The 20,004-nt window shown below is 30.7% G+C and overlaps 4 protein-coding genes across 4 annotated transcripts; all 4 read right to left on the bottom strand.

Annotated features, from left to right (window-relative positions):
* Positions 1 to 1,391: 1,391 nt before the first annotated feature.
* Positions 1,392 to 2,048, bottom strand: LOC108324843 (uncharacterized). Its single transcript, XM_017557769.2, has one exon. It carries the CDS (start codon positions 2,046 to 2,048, stop codon positions 1,392 to 1,394), a length of 657 nt encoding a protein of 218 aa, XP_017413258.2.
* Positions 2,049 to 7,303: 5,255 nt separating this feature from the next.
* LOC108324844 (uncharacterized) lies at positions 7,304 to 8,205 on the bottom strand. Its single transcript, XM_017557770.1, has 2 exons — positions 7,576 to 8,205; positions 7,304 to 7,384 (listed from the first exon to the last, which is right to left on the bottom strand). Exons 1-2 carry the CDS (start codon positions 8,203 to 8,205, stop codon positions 7,304 to 7,306), a joined length of 711 nt encoding a protein of 236 aa, XP_017413259.1.
* Positions 8,206 to 11,254: 3,049 nt separating this feature from the next.
* On the bottom strand, positions 11,255 to 12,111 carry LOC108324845 (uncharacterized). The gene is made up of 2 exons (XM_017557771.1): positions 11,488 to 12,111; positions 11,255 to 11,335 (listed from the first exon to the last, which is right to left on the bottom strand). The coding sequence occupies exons 1-2, from the start codon at positions 12,109 to 12,111 to the stop codon at positions 11,255 to 11,257; spliced, it is 705 nt and encodes a 234-aa protein (XP_017413260.1).
* Positions 12,112 to 14,116: 2,005 nt separating this feature from the next.
* LOC108326537 (beta-hexosaminidase 1) lies at positions 14,117 to 19,428 on the bottom strand. Its single transcript, XM_017560096.2, has 15 exons — positions 18,976 to 19,428; positions 18,809 to 18,892; positions 18,347 to 18,382; positions 17,709 to 17,820; positions 17,532 to 17,602; positions 17,252 to 17,382; positions 17,003 to 17,019; positions 16,789 to 16,837; positions 16,289 to 16,389; positions 16,026 to 16,085; positions 15,651 to 15,684; positions 15,226 to 15,324; positions 15,016 to 15,075; positions 14,677 to 14,927; positions 14,117 to 14,482 (listed from the first exon to the last, which is right to left on the bottom strand). The coding sequence occupies exons 1-15, from the start codon at positions 19,342 to 19,344 to the stop codon at positions 14,307 to 14,309; spliced, it is 1,650 nt and encodes a 549-aa protein (XP_017415585.1). The 5' UTR covers positions 19,345 to 19,428; the 3' UTR covers positions 14,117 to 14,306.
* Positions 19,429 to 20,004: the final 576 nt, after the last annotated feature.

Raw genomic sequence — 20,004 nt, 5'->3', positions numbered from 1 at the left:
AATATATTGTTATCAAAATCTTTTTATACTTAATATATATGAAATTATCAATCGTATTTTGTTGACTCATGATATGTGTTATTTTACCTTAGTACATAGTGAACTACTAACCATATATTGTATATGTTGTTAGTTCAAAATACATTCATGAACATCAATTTTGATGTTTTAATAACACATGAGAAAAATTTAATATACTAACACACGGATGACATCACTAAAACCAAAAAAAAAAAACTGGAATCGGATTTTTCAGTCTATAAAGATTAAAATGAATATGTCATGTAAAGAAGTTCTGCAAAATTATTTCGAGAAGATCTAAATGGACGCGAAAATAAAAATGGATACCCATGAACCACACTATTTTCCTCGCATTTTGTAGGACTGAGTAAACGAATTTCAAACATAATGTTTTAATAACATAAAATTATGAAAAGCACAGAAACATAATGTTGCCATAAACTTCCAAACCAAAATGTAATACAATGAAAACTGATTTTAAGGAATGATGTGCCGTTCTTGATAAAAACACTTGTCAACACCATCTTCGACTCCGGATAAGCCTTGAGCAGATCCCCACCCTGTTTCAAACAGCCAAACAAAAAAATAAAATAAAAAACATGAACCAGAAAACTAAACTTTTCACAATTTACCTAACCAATATATAATATAAAATGATTAATCAGGACTGAAAGAAATATTGTAAAATTTGCATATGATAAAAAAATCCATATTCGCTTAGTTGAATTTGTGAAACCAACATCTCTTAACAAAAAAAACTCATATTCAAAACTATTAACACATTAAATACTCATTAAAGCTGTCAATTTAAGTTTAACCAACACTGTTTTTACAGATCTAAACTTGATGAGGAGTTTGGGATTTGAATCAAGGTTTTACGTATGATATATATACATTAATTTGAAAAAGATATGAAATTTTTTATATCAATTTAAAATATATAAATAAGTACAGATATAATTTTTAAAAATGATTTTATAAAATTGAATTAAATTTAAACATCACTTTTAAGATATTTTCAATGAATATTTAAGAATCTATAAACCATAAGTAACCAAAATTCCATGCATTGGATATTGACTTAAAATAAGACGTTATTAATTACAATGTATGAAACCCTATGGCGCAGAATGATTCTTGAGAAAAACATCTGTCAAAACCGTCTTCGACTGCAAAGAAGCCTTCAGAAGACTCACACCCTATACAATATAAAGAAGATAAATTAATGAGCCATGATGCATTATTAGCTAACAAAAATAAAAGGAGAAAACACCAACATGTGTAAGAGATTCACGAAACACTTTACTTCGTGCATATTAAATTAGAATTAAATTCAGATATTTTAAACATGAAGAGCGATAATGATATATTCATGTTTTAAAAACAAAACATGCCTGGTTCATGTCCAACTCGACCACCTTTTCCTGCAAGACGCCAACCTCTTTGAGGTTGAATTTGTTAAGTAGAGTAAGGCTTGATATGCTTGACATGGGCTGAATTATTAAATCATCCATCACCATGTAAGTTACTACCTCTTTCACAAAACCACTCTTCTCGGCAGAAATTTCATTTGCATCCTTTTTACCAACAACACGCAATACTGTGTCCATAGTTCTCCTGCAAGACTGAACAGGACAAAGAGCGGTGTTATCAAAGGCGACGTAATAACCAAGGTGAACTGGGCACCCATAGAACAGATTCGAGGAGTTGTCGGAAGAAGTGTCATTAGCTGAAGGAAGAAGGCCAGAGATTCGTGAAGACATGGGGGCACTTGGCTTCAACAGTAGATCCTTATTCTGGTCTGGTTGCATATAAGTTTCATCCAGATTCTCAACACTTTCATAGAGATTGGCTAAGCTGCCAACCATTTGACTCTTGTTGAGAATCCTTATGACAGTACCGATGGGCAAGCAGAGCAAGTTAAAGAGAAAGTCTATAACCGCTTTTGATGCTTCTGCGAACAGGACCTTCTCACGCTTAGCATCGATAAGCAATTTCAGAGTCAATTTGGAGGAAGAAGATGCCATGCTTATTACACGTCTTAACCTAAATGTGACTTTCGACAGCTATATATAAATAATGAAATTCATATTTGTGATGAGTTTGGAATTTGGATCGAGAGGTATAGCCATTGCGTGAGTCAAGGTTTTCTTTCATTGCTTATTAAATACTCCAGAAAGAAAATGAATCAATAAAGTAGTATGCAAAATTTAATTGGACAGCGTAATCGTTTCTGTCTCTTTATAACGTGTGGTTGTTTTTCGAGTAAAACATGATCTCACCTACCTGAATCTTTTAGATACATTTTATTTTAAATTTATTTGAAATTATCTTTACTTTTTTTTTTTTCTGTTTTCTTCAAACAATACAAAAATTTAAATTTATATTATCATTTAATTTTTGTAGTTTCTGTCAAATAAATGTAAAAGTGTATCATTATATCATTACTCTTTTCGTATCTCCAATCACTTTTGTAAATAGAATTAATAAACTATATATCTCACGTTGATTAAACTTCATGTTTATTTTAAGTTCAATACATCATTTGGTCCCTACTTTTAGGGATTTGGTTCAAAGTAATCGTATCTTTTAAAAAAGTTCTAAGACCTCATATTTCATTAAAAAATATTCAATCCGGTCTTTTCCGTTAACGCCATTAAAAACATAATGGTGCAAATGTCACCGTGACATCTCATAAGCACGTGGCACACGTTAATAGGTGGACTTAAATAATTTTTTAATTTAAAAAAAAAACATCTTTGTCACGTCATCATCACCATCTTCAAACAAACCCTAATTTCTCTCCAAGAAACCCTAGCCGCCGCACCATCCAGCGCTGTCACCACCATCCTCGCCGGCAGCCGTCCTTTCCAACGCATCACACGCCACCACCAAAGCTATGCGACAAGAACGCAAGAAACCTTAGGTCTCCACGGTTTGCTTGCAGGTCTGATTGTGGTTGCAGCTGAAGGCAAGCAGCGGCGTGATTAGTGGTAGAGAAGAGTGGCGATTCGCGATCTGCAACAGCTGGCAATTTGGCTGGTGGTTAGTGGTGGAGATTAGATGGCAGTGTTGCTGGCGCGACGACGATTTGGCTAGTGCGAGGGTGAAAATGGTGAAGATTGATGGTCGCAGCATGGCAAGGTGATGGAGGTGGAACAGAAGGGAGAAGACACTTTGGTGGTAGCGCGTGATGTGTTGGAGAGGACAGCTGTCGGTGAGGATGGCGGTGACGGCATTGGATGGTGCGGCAGTTTGGGTTTCTTGGAGAGAAATTAAGATTTGTCTGGAGATGGTGATGATGACGTGGCATTTGCACTATTATGTTTTTAACGGCGTGAGCAGAAAAGACCAGATTAAACATTTTTTAACAAAATATGAGGTCTTATTGAACTTTTTTAAAAAGTAAGATTACTTTTGAACCAAAGCCCTAAAAATAGGGACCAAATGATGTATTAAACATTTATTTTATTATGTCTGAAATTTTATTACTATGAATATTTTTTTATTAAATATTATAAATTTTTTTCTTTTAAAAAATTATAAACTTAATAAATAAATTATAATCAATAACTATATTAAATTATATTTATATATATATATATATATAATTTAATAACATAATAATAATAATAAGTATAATATAAAAATATTAATTTAAATATAATAAAATTACAATATATTAGATTATATAATAAAATATATAATTTTAGATTAAAAATTAAATAAATTCTTTTAATAAAAAAAAATTATTTTAACCTTCATTCTAGTCTTATTTAAAAGAGAAAAAGATTGAGATTTTGGAAATTGAAATATTATTTACCACCACGTGAAAGAATTTTTAAAAAAAAAATAAATTAAAACTTACCCATAAATCATGAATCAAGGTGATAGCTCTGGTGTCTGAAAAAAGGTTTTCTTTCAGTGCTTCTTAACGGCATGCATGGCCAACAACGAAAAGAAATAATATCAATCAATAAATAGGCATGCAAAATTTAGTGGAACAGCGTAATCGTCTCTGTCTATTTATATTTACGATGTGCAGTTATTTTTCGTGTCTTCGACGAAAGAAAAAGATTTGACTTCCCTTTGTTCTTGTTTTTTTTTAAGAATAATTTTATCTTTGTTTTACCGGTTAAAATTAAAACTTAACTCAATATTTTATTTCATAGTAATATTTCGTACTACAACAAAATTATTTAAATATAACGTATTACCATAACACAATAAATTAGAATTGTAGATCAAAATCATAAAATATTGACAGTTGTTTTTTAAAGTAAAATATTATTTGTGATTAGTCTATTTCAAATACGGAATTGACACGTAATCAATTATCGTAATCAATTATTATAAGGGTGCTAAAAGAAAGTTTTTAACATCGGAGTCCTTTTATAAATTACTCGCTGCATCACCTATTTTTGGAAGAAAAAGTCATTCAAAAAAAGTCCAATATCCAATGACTTAATGCAATTGAAAATTGCCGTTGTTATCATGCTAGCACTCATAGAAATGTAATTAAAATTCACCTTTTTTTACCTATTCGCTGTTTTTGTGAATGAAATTTTAATTAAAACAAAATTGAAGTTTAATTAAAATTAAAGGTATTTTTTATACACTTCTCAACTTCTTAGTTAATTCAATATATATTTAAGAATGTAAGGATCATAAATGTAACACCATTAAAACTATCATTTTTTTTAATGTATTTCTAGTAACTTGTTATAGACCCCTTTTATTAATAGATGGTTAGATAATCATAGTGGTGTTAGAATAAGTCACAACCAACCAGTACTAGACTCACTGTTATTGTTATTAAAATTTACATAAACAAGAAGCTATAAGGAAAAAATAATTTCATTAAGATTAAAACTCTCTTACACCTACATTGTGTTCGTTTCAAAAGATTTTACTATTCACAATGTTTGTGCGGACGGATTCGTAATCTTATTTGTGTTCGCTTTAAGATATTTAAAAGAATAGATTTGCAGGATTGATGGTTAATTCCATTTTGCTAACATAATTTGAGATAATTGAATAATATTCATCCTAGAAAAATACTTTTGCTCCTGTAAAATTATACATTCTAATGATATTTATCTTGAAAAATGCATTTTACATGATATGATGGATTCAATTCCAATAAAAAAAAATAGTTCAATTATACTGAAAATTTTATTTTATTAATTTTATTAATAATAATATAATAAATAGTAATAATAATAATAATAATATTAAATAATAATAATAAACTTACGTAGTCCTCTGCTTCTTCTCTGTTTTCTTTAGCCAAGATGATAAAATTATTTTTAACAGAAATTTTTTATTCAGATTGTTAGTACAATTTAATCTTTTAATTTTGTATTTAAATTCAATAATATTTTTTAAAAATATTAAAGTTAGTTTTATTCGGAAGATTTTTATTTCTTTATGAAAAATTGAAATTAAAGTTAGTTTTATTCAGATTGTTAGTACAATTTAATCTTTTAATTTTGTATTTAAATTCAATAATATTTTTAAAAATATATTAAAGTTAGTTTTATTCAGAAGATTTTTATTTCTTTATGAAAAATTGATATTACAAAAAAAATTGAAATTCTTATTTAAATATATTGTATTAATTATTTATTAAATATATTGTATTAAACTTAGTTATTTTTTAAAATATATTATATTAATTATTTAATTTTTTTAGTACAACTATTTCAAATAATTTTTTTAAAAATATATATTATTCTTATAAATATTATTTAATTTTATTTTTATCACTAAGGTTATTGGAAGATATTAAAATAGAGAACATAATTCTACCAAATGAGTTCGTTTTAAAACTTGTGATTGAGAAACTATTGTCATCCTAAACTGGTTACAAACAAGAGAAACTCAAACACAAACAAATGTTATTTCTAAAGTTTATTACACATATTATAATTGAAGATACCAACCGAAAGGGGCGTACTATTGCAAGTGTTAAATCTTTATATGCAAAATAAAATATGGTAGAAGATACATGTGTTCCAAAAAGGTACGAAAAGGAAAAAATAATTTTCAAAATTCTCCTCTCAAGGGATCTAACCACATTAAAGAAAAAGAGAAATTGTGTTTTATGAGAATTTGTACCATCATTCACCACACTGTAGAAATGAAGTAAGAAACAACAATCTTCCTAAGATATACGATCAGAAGATAAAAATGGACGCGAAAATAAAAATTGATACCCATATACCACACTATTTTCCTCGCATTTTGTAGGACTGAGTAAATGAATTTCAAACATAATGTTTTTATAACATAAAATTATGAAAAGCACAGAAACATAATGTTGCCATAAACTTCCAAACCAAAACGTAAAACAATGGAAACTGATTTTTTAAGGAATAATGTGCGGTTCATGAGAAAAACACTTGTCAACACCATCTTCGACTCTGGAGAAGCCTTGAGCAGATCCCCACCCTGTTTCAAACAGAAAAACAAAAATATAAAATGAAAAACATGAACCAGAAAACTAAACTTTACACAATTTACCTAACCAATTTATAATATAAAATGATTAATCAGGACTGAAATTTGTGAAACGCATATTCATAACTCTTAACACATTAAATACTCATTAAAGCTGTCAATTTAAGTTTAACCAACACTGTTTTTTACAGATCTTAACTTGTCGACGAGTTTGCGATTTGAATCAAGGTTTTCTTTCATTGCTTGTTGATTATCACAACATAATAAAAATATTAGAATTGTAAAACAAAAATATAAAATATTGACGATTATTTTTTAAAATTACTCGTTTCATCGCCTATTTTCGAGAAAAAAAAGTCAATTAAAATAAAGCGTCATATCAAGTTAGGACTTAATGCAATTAAAAATTGGTCTTGTTATGATGCTATCACCACCCACATAAATGTAATTAAAATTCAATTTTTTTTAAAGGTATTCTTTTGTGTTATTTGCCATAATAAGATCGTATCTTAAACTTTTTGTTGAATATATTGTTTCATACTAATATCTAATTTCACATACTATATATATAAATATGAGATATATCCATTAGATTTATATACATTAGTTTAAAAGGATGAATTAAAAATATTCTACCCATTAAAAATAAGATTAATTTAAAGTATATAAATAAGTTGAAACATTATCTGCTTTTTAAAATTGAGGTAAAGCTAAAGTTCTTATTTTTAATACATATTTAACCGTCTATACACCATAAATAAGACCACAATTCCATCCAATGGTTATTGACTTAAAATAAGATATTACTCTGTGTGAAACCCTATGGCGAAGAATGATTCTTGAGAAAAACATCAGTTAAAACTGTCTTCGACTGCAGAGAAGCCTTCAGAAGATTCACGCCCTATAATATGAAGAAAATAAATTAATGAACCATGATGCATTACTAGTTAACGAAAATAAAAAAAGAAAACTAAAACATATGTGTAAGAGATTCCCCAAACCCTTTACTTTGTGCATATTAAATTAGAAGTTAAGATATTTTAAACCTAAAAGAAAAAATGACATCTCCATATTTTATAAACAAAAACATGCCTGGTTCATGTCCAACTCGACCACCCTTTCCTGTAAGGCGCCAACCTCTCTGACGTTGAATTTGTTAAGTAGGGTAAGGCTCGATATGTTTGACATGGGCTGAATCACTAAATCATCCATCACCATGTAAGTTACTACCTCTTTCACAAATCCACTCTTGTCGGTAGAAATAACTTTTGCAACCTTTTCACCAACAAAAGGCACGACAGAGGTCATATTACTAGTACAGTTGTATTCAGGACAACGAGTGGTGTTATCACATGTGATGCGACCATAGTGAACTGGGCACCTATACAACAAATTCGAGGAGTTGTCGGAAGAAGTGTCATTAACGGAAGGAAGAAGACCAGTGATTCGTGAAGACATGGGGGCACTTGGTTTCAGCAGTAGATCCTTATGCAGGTCTGGTTGCATGTAAGTTTCATCCAGATTCTCAACACTTTGATAGAGATTTGCTAAGCTGCCAACCATTTGATTCTTGTTGAGAATCCTTATGACAGTACCGATGGGCAAGCAGAGCAAGTTAAATAGAAAGTCTATAACCGCTTTTGATGCTTCTGCGAACAGGACCTTCTCACGCTTAGCGTCGACGAGCAATTTCAGAGTCAATTTGGAGGAAGAAGATGCCATGCTGATAGATGAGGTGTTATGCTCTATTACAGGTCTTAACCTAAATGTGACTTTCCACAGCTATATATATAAATAATGAAATTCATATTTGTGATGAATTTGGAATTTGGATCGAGAGGTAGCCATTACGTTGAGTCAAGGTTTTCTTTCATTGCGTATTAAATACTCCAGAAAGAAAATAAATAAATGAATCGATAAAGTAGTGTGCAAAATTTAATTGGACAGTGTAATCGTTTCTGTCTCTTTATAACGTGTAGTTGTTTTTCGTATCTACGATCACTTTTGTAGATAGAATCAATAAACTATATATCCTCACATTGATTAAACTTCATGTTTATTTATTATGTCTGAAATTTTATTACTATGATTACTGTTTTATTAAGTATTATAAATTTTTACTTTAAAAAATTATAAAATTAATAAATAAATTATAATCAATAACTATGTTAAATTATATATTATATATTTTATTTAATAACATAATAATAAGTACATATAAAAATATTAATTTAAATATAATAAAATTACAATATATTAGATTTTATAATAAAATATATAATTTTAGATTAAAAATTAATTAAATTTTTGTAATAAAAATATATATTTTAACCTTCATCCTAGTATTTAAAAGAGAAAAAGATTGGAAATTGGAATATTATTTACCACCACGTGAAATAATTTCTTAAAGAAAAACTTTTTCAAAATTAAATTAACACTTACCCATAAATTATGAATCAAGGTGATAGCTCTGGTGTTGAATCAAGGTTTTCTTTCATTGCTTCCTAACTACTCATGCAAGTGAAACGGCATGCATGGCCAACAACAAAAAGAAATCATATCAATCAATAAATAGGCATGCAAAATTTAGTGGGACAGCGTGATCGTCTCTGGTCTATTTATACTTACGATGTGCAGTTACTTTTCGTGTCTTCGAGGTAAGAAGCGGTTAAAATTAAAACTTAATTGACAATATTTTAACAACATTTACGTGTCATTTTATAATTGGTTTATGTTAGTATTTATGATTTTTATTATTATTGATTGGGGAGTAATTTTGGACCAATAACAAAATAACAAGTAAACAATATTATTAAAATATTATAAAAAAATGTTGTTAAAGTATCATTACCCTTTATTTTATATCTTGTAATATCGTAACACAACAAAATTATTCAAATATAACGAATTACCATAACATAATAAAATTATTAGAATTGTAGAAAAAAATCATAAAATATAGGATTAAATATGTTTTTAGAACCAAATTATACCTTATTTTGAAAGAGAGACTAAAACCAGAAACGGCCAAGGACTAAAAACATACTTAATCCTAAAATATAGTATGCTCACATTTTTGCGTATTTAACTTCTTTTTTTCTTAGAGATTCTGAGTTTTGCTAAAAGGGGTTCAAAAGTTTCCTTTTTCGTATAAAACTAGCAAAGTTAACAAATTTGCCCATGTTATTTGGTATCATACTTACATCCACCCTTGTTAAATACGAAAGAAATGTAAAATGCTTTTTATTTTCAAAAATAAATAAGAACAAAAGTGCATACACACGAAAATAGGAATTGTACTTTCAAAACTACTGTCAAAATCACACATAATCTTCTTCAAGTAAAATTTTGTTTTAGATCTTACTATTTAAATGAAATACAAATAATTAAAAACTCAAATTCACTGCAAACATAATAAGATTCCCTGAATACTTTGTCACATTGAAAGATGAATTTGGGAAAGTGAAACTAAATGAATTGGAGAGAATTTGAGAATAAATTGATTGTTATTTTTTTTAAAGGGATTTGGAGGTGAGTGGAAGTGGATTTAAAAATAAATTTTATAAAATTAGTGTAAGATTTAACTACAGATAAAAATATGATTTAACAGACAGAAATTGAAGATTACCAAAATGTTTTAAGTAGTAAAAGTAATATAAAGCGATAATAGTTAATAATATGTATAATTGTAAAAATTATTATAAGGAGAAAAATAATTTTTTTTAAATGATTAAAAAATTATATTTACAAGTGAATTAATTATTTTTAAAATATAATATTTTGTAAAAATAAGTCTACAATGGAACCAAATACACCTACTTGAAACTAAATACGTCTATGTTAGAACTGAATACGCCTGTATTAGAATCAAATACGTATGCGTTATAACCAAATACGACTTCTTCGTAATTTTTTACATAAGATGGACTCGATTTCATCTCCCTTATAATTAATTGCGGGTTGGGTTTTGGTATTTCTCGAGTTCCACGGGTTCAAAGTTTAGTGTGTCTTCAACCTCCACAACCTCTGTCTCGTTTTGAATGCAATATTCACTCTAATCCATCTCTTTCGCTTTCGTTTAAGCGAACAGTAATATTTACTCTAATCTATCTTCGCAGATTTCCTTCCACCGTATCATCTTTTGAAACAAACACAACGTTAAATATTCCGAAAATATTTAACAAAAGTATGATTAAAATTGAAAGTTGAATTTTAAATTATGCAATTTAAGTTTATTATTCTTGAAAAAGTAAACTTTTTCTACACTTTTTAATTCTTCAGTCTCTTCAAGATTCTAAAAGTAAAACAAAGATTTTCCAATGCCTTGTCTTGGAAAGAAAATTTAACTTCCAAACTAGTTAAAAATTTTGTAGGGCACCAACTTATGAATTTCCCGGGAAAGTTTCTCTTCTTTTCTCCCTGTCTAATTTTCCATTCTATGGTTTAAAATTGATTTTATGATGGTTGATGGTTAGCATATATAATTATGATTAAAGAGATGTCTTAGCTTTATAGAATTAATTGGGTAATCTAACAGTTTTTTTTACAATTTAAAAATGTTACATATATTATACTCAATTTAAAAGGTAATCGATCACAATTTAAATCCCTCCGCGCCTAGAATTATTTGACTGTTTCCAACGAAAAAGGAAGAGAATATTTTAGGACAATAATTATAAATATACTGTTTTATATAGTCCAAGACTACAACTCCATATGCATTGGTTATTGACTTAAAATAAAGTATTATTAGTAATCACACCGTAAAACCCTATGCCGAAGAGTGATTCCTGAGAAAAACATCTGTCAAAACCGTCTTCGACTGCAGGGAAGCCTTCAGAAGATTCACGCCCTATAATATGAAGAAAATAAATTAATGAACCATGATGCATTATTAGTTCACAAAACCCTTTGGTTTGTGCATATTGAATTACAAGTAAATTTAAGATATTTTAAACCTAAGTAGCGATAATTATATCTGCATATTTTATAAACAAAACATGCCTGGTTCATGTCCAACTCGACCACCTTTTCCTGCAGGGAGCCAACCTCTTTGACGTTGAATTTGTTAAGTAGGGTAATGCTTGATATGCTTGACATGGGCTGAATCACTAAATCATCCATCACCATGTAAGTTACAACCTCTTTCACAAAACCACTCTTGACGGCAGAAATTTCCTTTGCAACCTTTTCACCAACAAAAATCAATTCCGAGTTCATAGATGACCCACAACTAGGACAACGAGTGGTGTTATCACATGTGACGCGACCAGAGTGATTTGGGCACCGGTAGAACACATTCGTGGAGTTGTTGGAAGAACTGTCATTAACTGAAGGAAGAAGGCCAGAGATTTGTGAAGAAACGGAGGCACTTGGTTTCAACAGTAGATCCTTATGCAGGTCTGGTTGCATGTAAGTTTCATCCAGATTTTCAACACTTCGATAGAGATTGGCTAAGCAGCCAACCATTTGATTCTTGTTGAGAATCCTTATGACAGTACCGATGGGCAAGCAGAGCAAGTTAAATAGAAAGTCTATAACCGCTTTTGATGTTTCTGCGAACAGGACCTTCTCACGCTTAGCGTCGATAAGCAATTTCAGAGTCAATTTGGAGGAAGAAGATGCCATGCTCATAGATTAGGTGTTATGCTCTATTACAAGTGATTGTCGACAGCTATATATAAATAATGAAATTCATATTTGTGGTGAGTTTGGAATTTGGAAAGGTTTTCTTTCATTGCTTATTAACCACTCCAGAAAGAAAGTGAAACGTATGCATGGCCAAGAACGAAGAAAATAAATAAATGAATAGATAAAGTATAGTGTGCAAAATTTAATGGGACAGCATAATCGTTTCTGTCTCTTTATATTTACAACGTGTAGTTGTTTTTCGCATCTACAATCATTTTTTCGTAACCTTTTGGGTTGTTTATATGATCATTTAGAATTAGAGTTTTGAAAAACGTATTATTAACGAATATCAGAATTTTATTTACTCACACAAAAAAAAGTATATATCTTAAGTTAGTATTTTATTAGGGACGATATGATTTTCTCATTAACTAATGGGTTAAAAGAATATTTTAATACGAAATTAGCGGCATTGTATATATTTTTTACATGGTGTAAAGGATCAAACGTCCATATATGTAAGTATCATCACTACAAAAATAATATATTATAATAGGGGTTACGGGTTATTTTGGGGTGGTTTTTAAAAACCTGCCTTAACTTCCTGCAGTTTAATAAAAAACCGTAACTAAGTTTTATTTTTTTTTAAAATAAACTTTCATCGGTTTTTTAGACATAGCGGCAGTTAAGATTTTTATTTATTTTTTAAAAAATTTAGTTTCAGCGGTTTTTTAGTGAGCCGCTTCTTTTAGTGTTTTGGTTTTTCAATCCTTCTTCTTCACGGAAAAAGTATATATCTTAAGTTAGTATTTATATCATATTTTTCATCATAACATGCTTTTCATCCTATAAAAATTGTATTTATAAGTGTAAATAAAAATAATAAAAAGTGTAATAAGGAAAAAGAAGCCCTAGGTGTACAACAATATATAATATAATAATAATAATGATAATAATATTATTACTATATTTAAACTAATTCCTCATTCATAATTTATTTCGACTTAATTTTTATTAACTTCATTTTATTTTGATATAATTTCTTCATTTTACTAATTATATTTTAGTAAAATAATAAAAGAATTTGTGTGCCACAGGGAACCGAGGACCCGGACGAACCCACTGGACTGGACCACGAGGCTGAAAATAGCAGAGAGGGCGAGAGGCGTGGCTTTCATTCATAACTCGTGCAAGTAAAATTATTTAAATTAGGTATCATTTTATAAATTAAAAATTAGTAATATTTAGAATAATTTTTCTTATTAATAAAAGAATATAATTAATATGTTAATTAAAATTTAAATTAATTTACGCCAAAATTTTAGTTACATATTATTATAGATTCTAAATTGATCTCTAAAAATTTATAAATCTGTGTTTGTTTTTAAATATGAAAATGAGAGAAAAAAAAAGATAAAAGTGAAATTATTTGAATTAGAAAAATAATAATAAAAGAATTGAGAGAAATTTTTATAAAAGTTAATTAAAATGATGAAATGAGATTGATAGGTTAAAAACATTATTTTAATTGAAAAAATTATATAATTATTATTTTAATCCTAGTCATAAAAATAATTTAATATAAAATATAATTAGTAAAATGAAGAAATTATATTAAAATGAAATTAATAAAAATTAAATCGAAATAAATTATGAATGAGGAATTAGTTTAAATCGAAAAAAAACTTTTTCCTTTAAGATGATCTTCTTCTTCGGGATCCTCCACTCAGCTGCCGTCACACTTTGTCTTCTTCCGCCAAGCGCAACTGCTGGAAGCTTCATCGTCACCACCACCCGCTGTTGTTAAATTGTTTTGCTTTTTACCGAAGGAAATACTCTTGCCACTCGCAAATCCATCGGTTAAATGACCAGAAACAAACACAGGCATGCTCTGATCACTGTGATCTTCCATACTCATCTGTCAAATTTCTCACCAACACCATTGGTTCAAATGCTACGATGCCATGTTAAATTTTAGAAATGGAAATCAACATCACTGAAATCAGTCATAACCACAAAATTTGCATTTGGAAACAGATAAACAGGTGAACAGGTATTGTTTATTGAATTGGACAATAACTTACACTATGAATGCTGTCAATGAACCACAAATATCTATCATTCACTAACCCCTAGCTAGATAAACATGAGTTTACATTCACAATAGTCTAGACATGCACAGATGAATAACTTTACTGCACCAAGCATGAGCCTGGACCATCAGGAGGAGTTCTGGCATAATAATTTGTGACAGGAGCAGCTGCAACCCCACGTCTATTCAAGAGACATCTGAAGTATTGCAACCTTTTCAGTGCTGTTCCTTTAGCATGTTTTCCTGAAGTAAAATCTCTAGGACTCCATAATCGTTCTGTCGGAAACAAGCAATGGTGAATACATGAGTCCTTTACATGCCTGATTATAGTTTATAAATATGCCTTTACATGTTTCTAAACAAAGCATAGCTGTGTCAATTCATAGGGGATGATTATGCTTCAATACTAAAACTGGAAAAAAGAACAATACAAGAATGGTGAACAACTTTGCATTAGTAATGAAGCAAACCTGCTGCTGCTGCTGCTCGAGGCCATATTGTTTGCTGAACGTCTGATGTATCAGCTGTCTCGCCCCACATACAGACTTCTCCTCCAATTACTAGTTTTTTCTCTGAAGCTTTCTGAATTCCTTCAAGTGGATCAGCATCATAGACAACTTCCCAAGGTACATTTAGATGGTCGAGATACCATACACCTTGGTTACTGAAAATACACCTGAAACCTTTTGCAACAGCCTTTGGACAAACCCCAGGGCCCAACCTACAGTATTTACTTGGAATTCTTATTTCTGAAACTGAGATCATCAAGTTTCATATAAAAACAAAATTTTACTTAGGCAGAAATTCACCAGTTATGCACTACAGTCCGCGGATGGAGCTTAGATGGAAAAGTATTGAAGGTTTCTTCCCTGAGAAGTTCAATAAAAAAAGGTCAATCTTAAAAACATGCTAACAGTTTAAGAACTATTGGAATTTGAAGTAATGTTTCAAAACTAGGGTCATCAAGGATAAATTAAGGGTATAAATGCTATTTTGTATTATGAATACACAAATCATACCAGTTTACCGGACTCCATTTTTTTGTGAGTGCTATGTTTTGAGCCTTTAGTACAAAATATTCATAGGCATCTTCAGCAGTCATGTTCTTGTTCTTTAGCCTGCATTGGAGATATAATCACAACTGAACAATGTGCTTGATTGATTGACAATCTATCAAAATCATGGATCACCACGCTTAATTTTCTGGAAGTTTGACCATCGTCTTAATTCACAACTAAAAGCTGAGTGGCTGAGAAAAAAAAATGAAGGTAGAATGTCTTCTGAAATACTTTTTCTCGGCCTCAGATTCAAAGAGGGAAAAAAACATCCACAAGTTCATATTTTGAGTTTCCATAGCACGATAACTCAATGTCTTTACCGGCCTAGGCCACAGAAATTACCGTATATAATGTAATGAATGTGTACAACAGGTTAAGATTTGTACCATTTATTCACTGCAGAAGTATTAGTCCAGCAATCTGTCAAAATAAATTACAATTACTTATCAAGTTAGCGTTCATACAAAATAGCTCAAAAGTAACACCAAACCAAAATCTACTTTATATTATGATTATTATAAAATGTTCAGAAGTCAGTACTACCTCACAAGGTGATACACGTTTTAAAAATATAATGGGCAAACCATGATAGTTCGTGTGCTTCTACTGTTTTTACTTTTTTATCCAACTAAAATAAAAACTTTGCCTCAATAACTTATTCAACAAGAGTGAACAACAAAAGGTTGGTGCCAGTTATAGACATAAAACGCCAATTTTGAGCTTTTATGTCAAGCTGCGAGAAGAAAGAATTGCACACTGACCTGTATTCACTTCATCACCACCCAAGTGAAATAGTTCAAATGGGAATATTTTTCTCATATCTGCAATATTTAGAAAAGGAGAATGAAAGAAAGTTATTTCTTTTAGATCAGATTACATACTAGGGAAAGATATGAGCATTACTTGGTATTGTCAAAGAGTGGTTTTGACAAACTCCATAATACTGATACTTCTGCAAGATTCAAGGTAGAATGGAAGAAGATATAAGCTAAATAAAGGGATGCATGTTTTATAGAGACTTAACCTGTAAGAATACCAGACAGGACATCGAAAGTAAACTTCTTCGAAACATCTAGTGGCTGCTTACAGAAGGGTGATGGCCAAAGATCAGGATATCCAACACCCCTAAACAGAAATGAAGAACAGAGAAAAGTTAATTTATTTCTGCTCTAGAAAATTTGTCATATGTTAAATTTTTGGAGCATCCAATTGAAGTTCAAATTCGTAAAATGATTAGATCAATGCCAAAATAAAACTTTTCAAAAGCAATGTCTAATGTCAAGACATAGGAATCCATTCGGAGCAAATTTTCATGACACAGCTGCATCCAATCCATAGCAAGAAAGCTTTAACTTTCTTTGGAAAACATAAGTATTTCTTGAAAGAAATATCTATGTAAATAGATAAAGTAAAAGAAACTGAGGTTTTCATGCAGCACCATTTTCAAGACGTTATTATAAGTTTATAAATCTACCAGATTATCATCCCAGGAAAAAAAGTATGAACATCACACAAACTCTGTACCATGATGCTGCATGACCAGGGACATCCACTTCCGCCATCACATTTATGCCTGTGATAAACCCAGAAGATATTCATTATCTTGCTCGGTACTGAGAAAGATGGGAGGCACAAAAGGAAAAGGAAAAACCCAAAAAATATAAAATCACCACCTATAATTCAAAATGCTCTGAATAATATGAAGCAGAAACTTGAAAAGGATTTGAAGATACGTTACCTCTCATTTTGGAAAAGCTTTACATCGAGGCAAAGTGAAAACACGAAAAGAGAATACAGTATTAGTCCGGGTTAGATTAAGAAAGCCAACTCAAAGATGAACTGGAAAGTAACAATTTAATAAAAAGCATAGATCAATTGATCAACATTTCTTTAGTATTATTTTGAAGAAGTAGCCAATAAACTTTGCATGATTTAAAAAAATTAAAGATGGTACATTTGTAGGAGATGGAAATAAGGTGAGTCTTACTTGACTATATCATGTGCATCCTCTATTGTGTAACGTTCCCACTCTGAGTATGAACCTTTCCACAAATTTGGATAAGAAGGCACTTCAAGAGGAAATGATTGTTCGTCTATGATGTGCCAATGTAGAACATTCTACCGTGTTCAATTTTTTTACATAAGCATTACATGAAACAAAGTAGCATGGTATGCTAGTTAGGAATTAGGATACACTTGTTTTCTTTCCAACTGTCATAAACAGAGGAATGCTAAAGAAAGTAAACTTATTATGACTTTTATCTTACAAGTTTAGCGTAGGACATAGCTTCAATTGTCTGCTTAATTACGTTAACTGGTAAATAATGTCTTGATGTATCTACGAAATAAATAAAAAAGAATAAAAAAACAACATAAGTGTTAATAGAGCCTTAAAACATAGAACATAAACACGTATTGCTCTCATCGGAAAAATCTTGACTCACCTAACAGAAGCCCACGGTATTGAAATCTAGGTTTATCTCGGATAGACCATGGTACCTTGCTTATTTGTAGTTTTTTAGTTGTATAATCAAAAGAACACAACTGGCTGAATGTCTGGTGCATCACAGATTAAATCAGAAAAAGATATTAAGGATAGGTCATACACAACATAACAAGTTCAGGAAGTAGTGATTCATGTGTGCCACAATGCATGCTGAGAAACACAAAAACAAGCATAGTTCACTTTTAAATTTCAAGTTAAACAATATAATAAAATTGAGTTTAAGCAACTTACTGTCTACATACCAATAGTTTTACATGCTAATGTTAGTTCATAATTTCAAAGATTAAGAGTGACAGGCACTACATTCTTTCAAACTGCTGACATCTTGCCCAATAAACATAAACAGAACAGATAACAGACTTTGCCAATCATATGGAGAAAACACAAACTTTAATTCTCAATTGTGAAAAATGAAGATTGCACACAATTTAATAGTTATCTAAAAAGTAAACATCTGAATTTAGCCAGAATTATCAAGTATCTACAACTCCTTTCATTTCTCCATTTCATGCTGAACAGCAAAAGCGCGAGGCAGAAAAGGTTGGAGCTGAATTGAGTTGCAAACTCTATACATACCTCTAATCCACGCAGTGCACCAAAAACAGTATTTGCCTACAGAAGACAAAATAAAAAATTAGATGACTAATGATCATCCACAGATTACTGAGATTAAATAAATATACGACACATTGCAATATGTCCAATAAACATAAAAAATGAAGCACACCACCACAAGAGTCTTTATCAATCATCTTGTTATCCTAATAACAAAAGACTTCAATCAATCAGTGTTTTCCACTACACTCCAATTGCTGGTTTATGCATTTTAGTATAGTGCTGACGGATTGGTTGACTAGTTCATGGAGCAGAAAATGATGGCATTAAACTAACAAATGCACACATAAAAGTGAAATACTTTATATAGTATTCAGGAAGGGAAAGGGACAGCATAACCTTCAGATTTGAAGCACACAGCAACACGATCTCATTGAATATTAGAATGGAATAACAAATAGTCATGTAAAAAACAAACCACACCTCAATTGTGACCCCTCCAGCACCAGAAAGCGGCTGGGCTCCTGAAACGAACAAATTGTAGCTTTCATCCACTCCAAGTTGAAGCTGCAACACGAGTTCCCAATCTCAAAATCCAAACTTGACGAATACCCGGAAAGGAAAAACAAAATTGAAAAAAAAAAAAACACCTCCTCACTGTTGGAATGAACAATGATACTCAATTTGCTAACATCGTAGGCAGACCTCAGTGTTCTGAGAAAACCGAACCTGTCACCATGCTTGAACAGGATCCCTTTGTATCTTTCAAAAGCCTCTCGAACAATGTTAGAGGCAGCACCATTGCCAGAGAGCGAGAGAGCAGGATCAACAGAAAGAGTCTCATTGCCATAGCTGAATTTTTCAGGCAGAGGCCAGATGAAGGGAAGAAACGTCTCTGGATGCGGAGTTCTCGCCCCAAAAGCTTGAGAAACAAAGAATGCACAACAAATGAGGAACAAAGTTGGAACAGCATTGGAGGAAGACGATGATGATGATGTGGGTGTGCATAACAACCCCATAGCTCTGGTAGGGCCTTGAGGAATTGTTGGCCTTTGAAGCGCTGAGAGAGAAAAGCATTAAAGAGAACGTGAATGTCACAAACATGATTATTGGAGTAGTTAAGGTTAAGAAAAATCCGAGAAATCTGACGCTGTAAGAAACAGACATATGCAGGTAAGGTAAGAATCATTAAATGTACGCAACAGACAAGATAATAGTATAGACTATTTCACCATTTTAAGGCACTCACTTTGTGTGAAATTCCTTTACGTTACATAATGGCAAAGACAATCTCATTTTAGTGCATAAATATAATATATAATTATACTATACTATACCAAGTTGCTTTACTGTCATGTTATCGTAGCTTTTACATCTGTTTGTTTATGTCAAACCATTTTTTATTGTCTTCTTCCTAGCCATGTGAAACAAACTATACGAAGCATATCTGATGACATTGTATGTGAAAGAGCATGACATGCATACCATAATATTTTGAATACATTGTCTAATCCTCTGTTCTGGACAATTGAAAATGGCAGCGAGCAAAAAGGGAGAAAGGAAAAAAACTGTAGAATGTGTTTCCTCTTCCATTTGTTTGGTTTCAGAAATGAAGGAATGATGCAAAAGTACACCAAAGTCACAGGGTTTTTAGTCCATCCAAAATGGATGGTAAGAAG

This window comes from Vigna angularis, chromosome 3, assembly GCF_016808095.1.
Source record: "Vigna angularis cultivar LongXiaoDou No.4 chromosome 3, ASM1680809v1, whole genome shotgun sequence".
NCBI classification, from domain to species: Eukaryota; Viridiplantae; Streptophyta; class Magnoliopsida; order Fabales; family Fabaceae; genus Vigna; species Vigna angularis.
The sequence above is the reverse complement of the archived record's forward strand: the minus strand, read 5'-3'. Positions and strand labels throughout refer to the sequence as shown.

Bases quoted from the DNA above. Each gene is read 5' to 3' on its own strand.
- LOC108324843 (XM_017557769.2), bottom strand. From the start codon at position 2,048: ATGGCATCTTCTTCCTCCAAATTGACTCTGAAATTGCTTATCGATGCT.
- LOC108324844 (XM_017557770.1), bottom strand. From the start codon at position 8,205: ATGGCATCTTCTTCCTCCAAATTGACTCTGAAATTGCTCGTCGACGCT. The intron at 7,385-7,575 runs GCATGTTTTTGT...TTCATATTATAG, and splicing joins TCGAGTTGGACATGAACCAG to GGCGTGAATCTTCTGAAGGC.
- LOC108324845 (XM_017557771.1), bottom strand. From the start codon at position 12,111: ATGGCATCTTCTTCCTCCAAATTGACTCTGAAATTGCTTATCGACGCT. The intron at 11,336-11,487 runs GCATGTTTTGTT...TTCATATTATAG, and splicing joins TCGAGTTGGACATGAACCAG to GGCGTGAATCTTCTGAAGGC.
- LOC108326537 (XM_017560096.2), bottom strand. From the start codon at position 19,344: ATGGGGTTGTTATGCACACCCACATCATCATCATCGTCTTCCTCCAAT. The intron at 15,076-15,225 runs GTATGATTTGTG...TGAACTTCTCAG, and splicing joins AAATGGAGTCCGGTAAACTG to GGAAGAAACCTTCAATACTT. The intron at 14,928-15,015 runs GTGAATTTCTGC...TAAATACTGTAG, and splicing joins CGGACTGTAGTGCATAACTG to GTTGGGCCCTGGGGTTTGTC.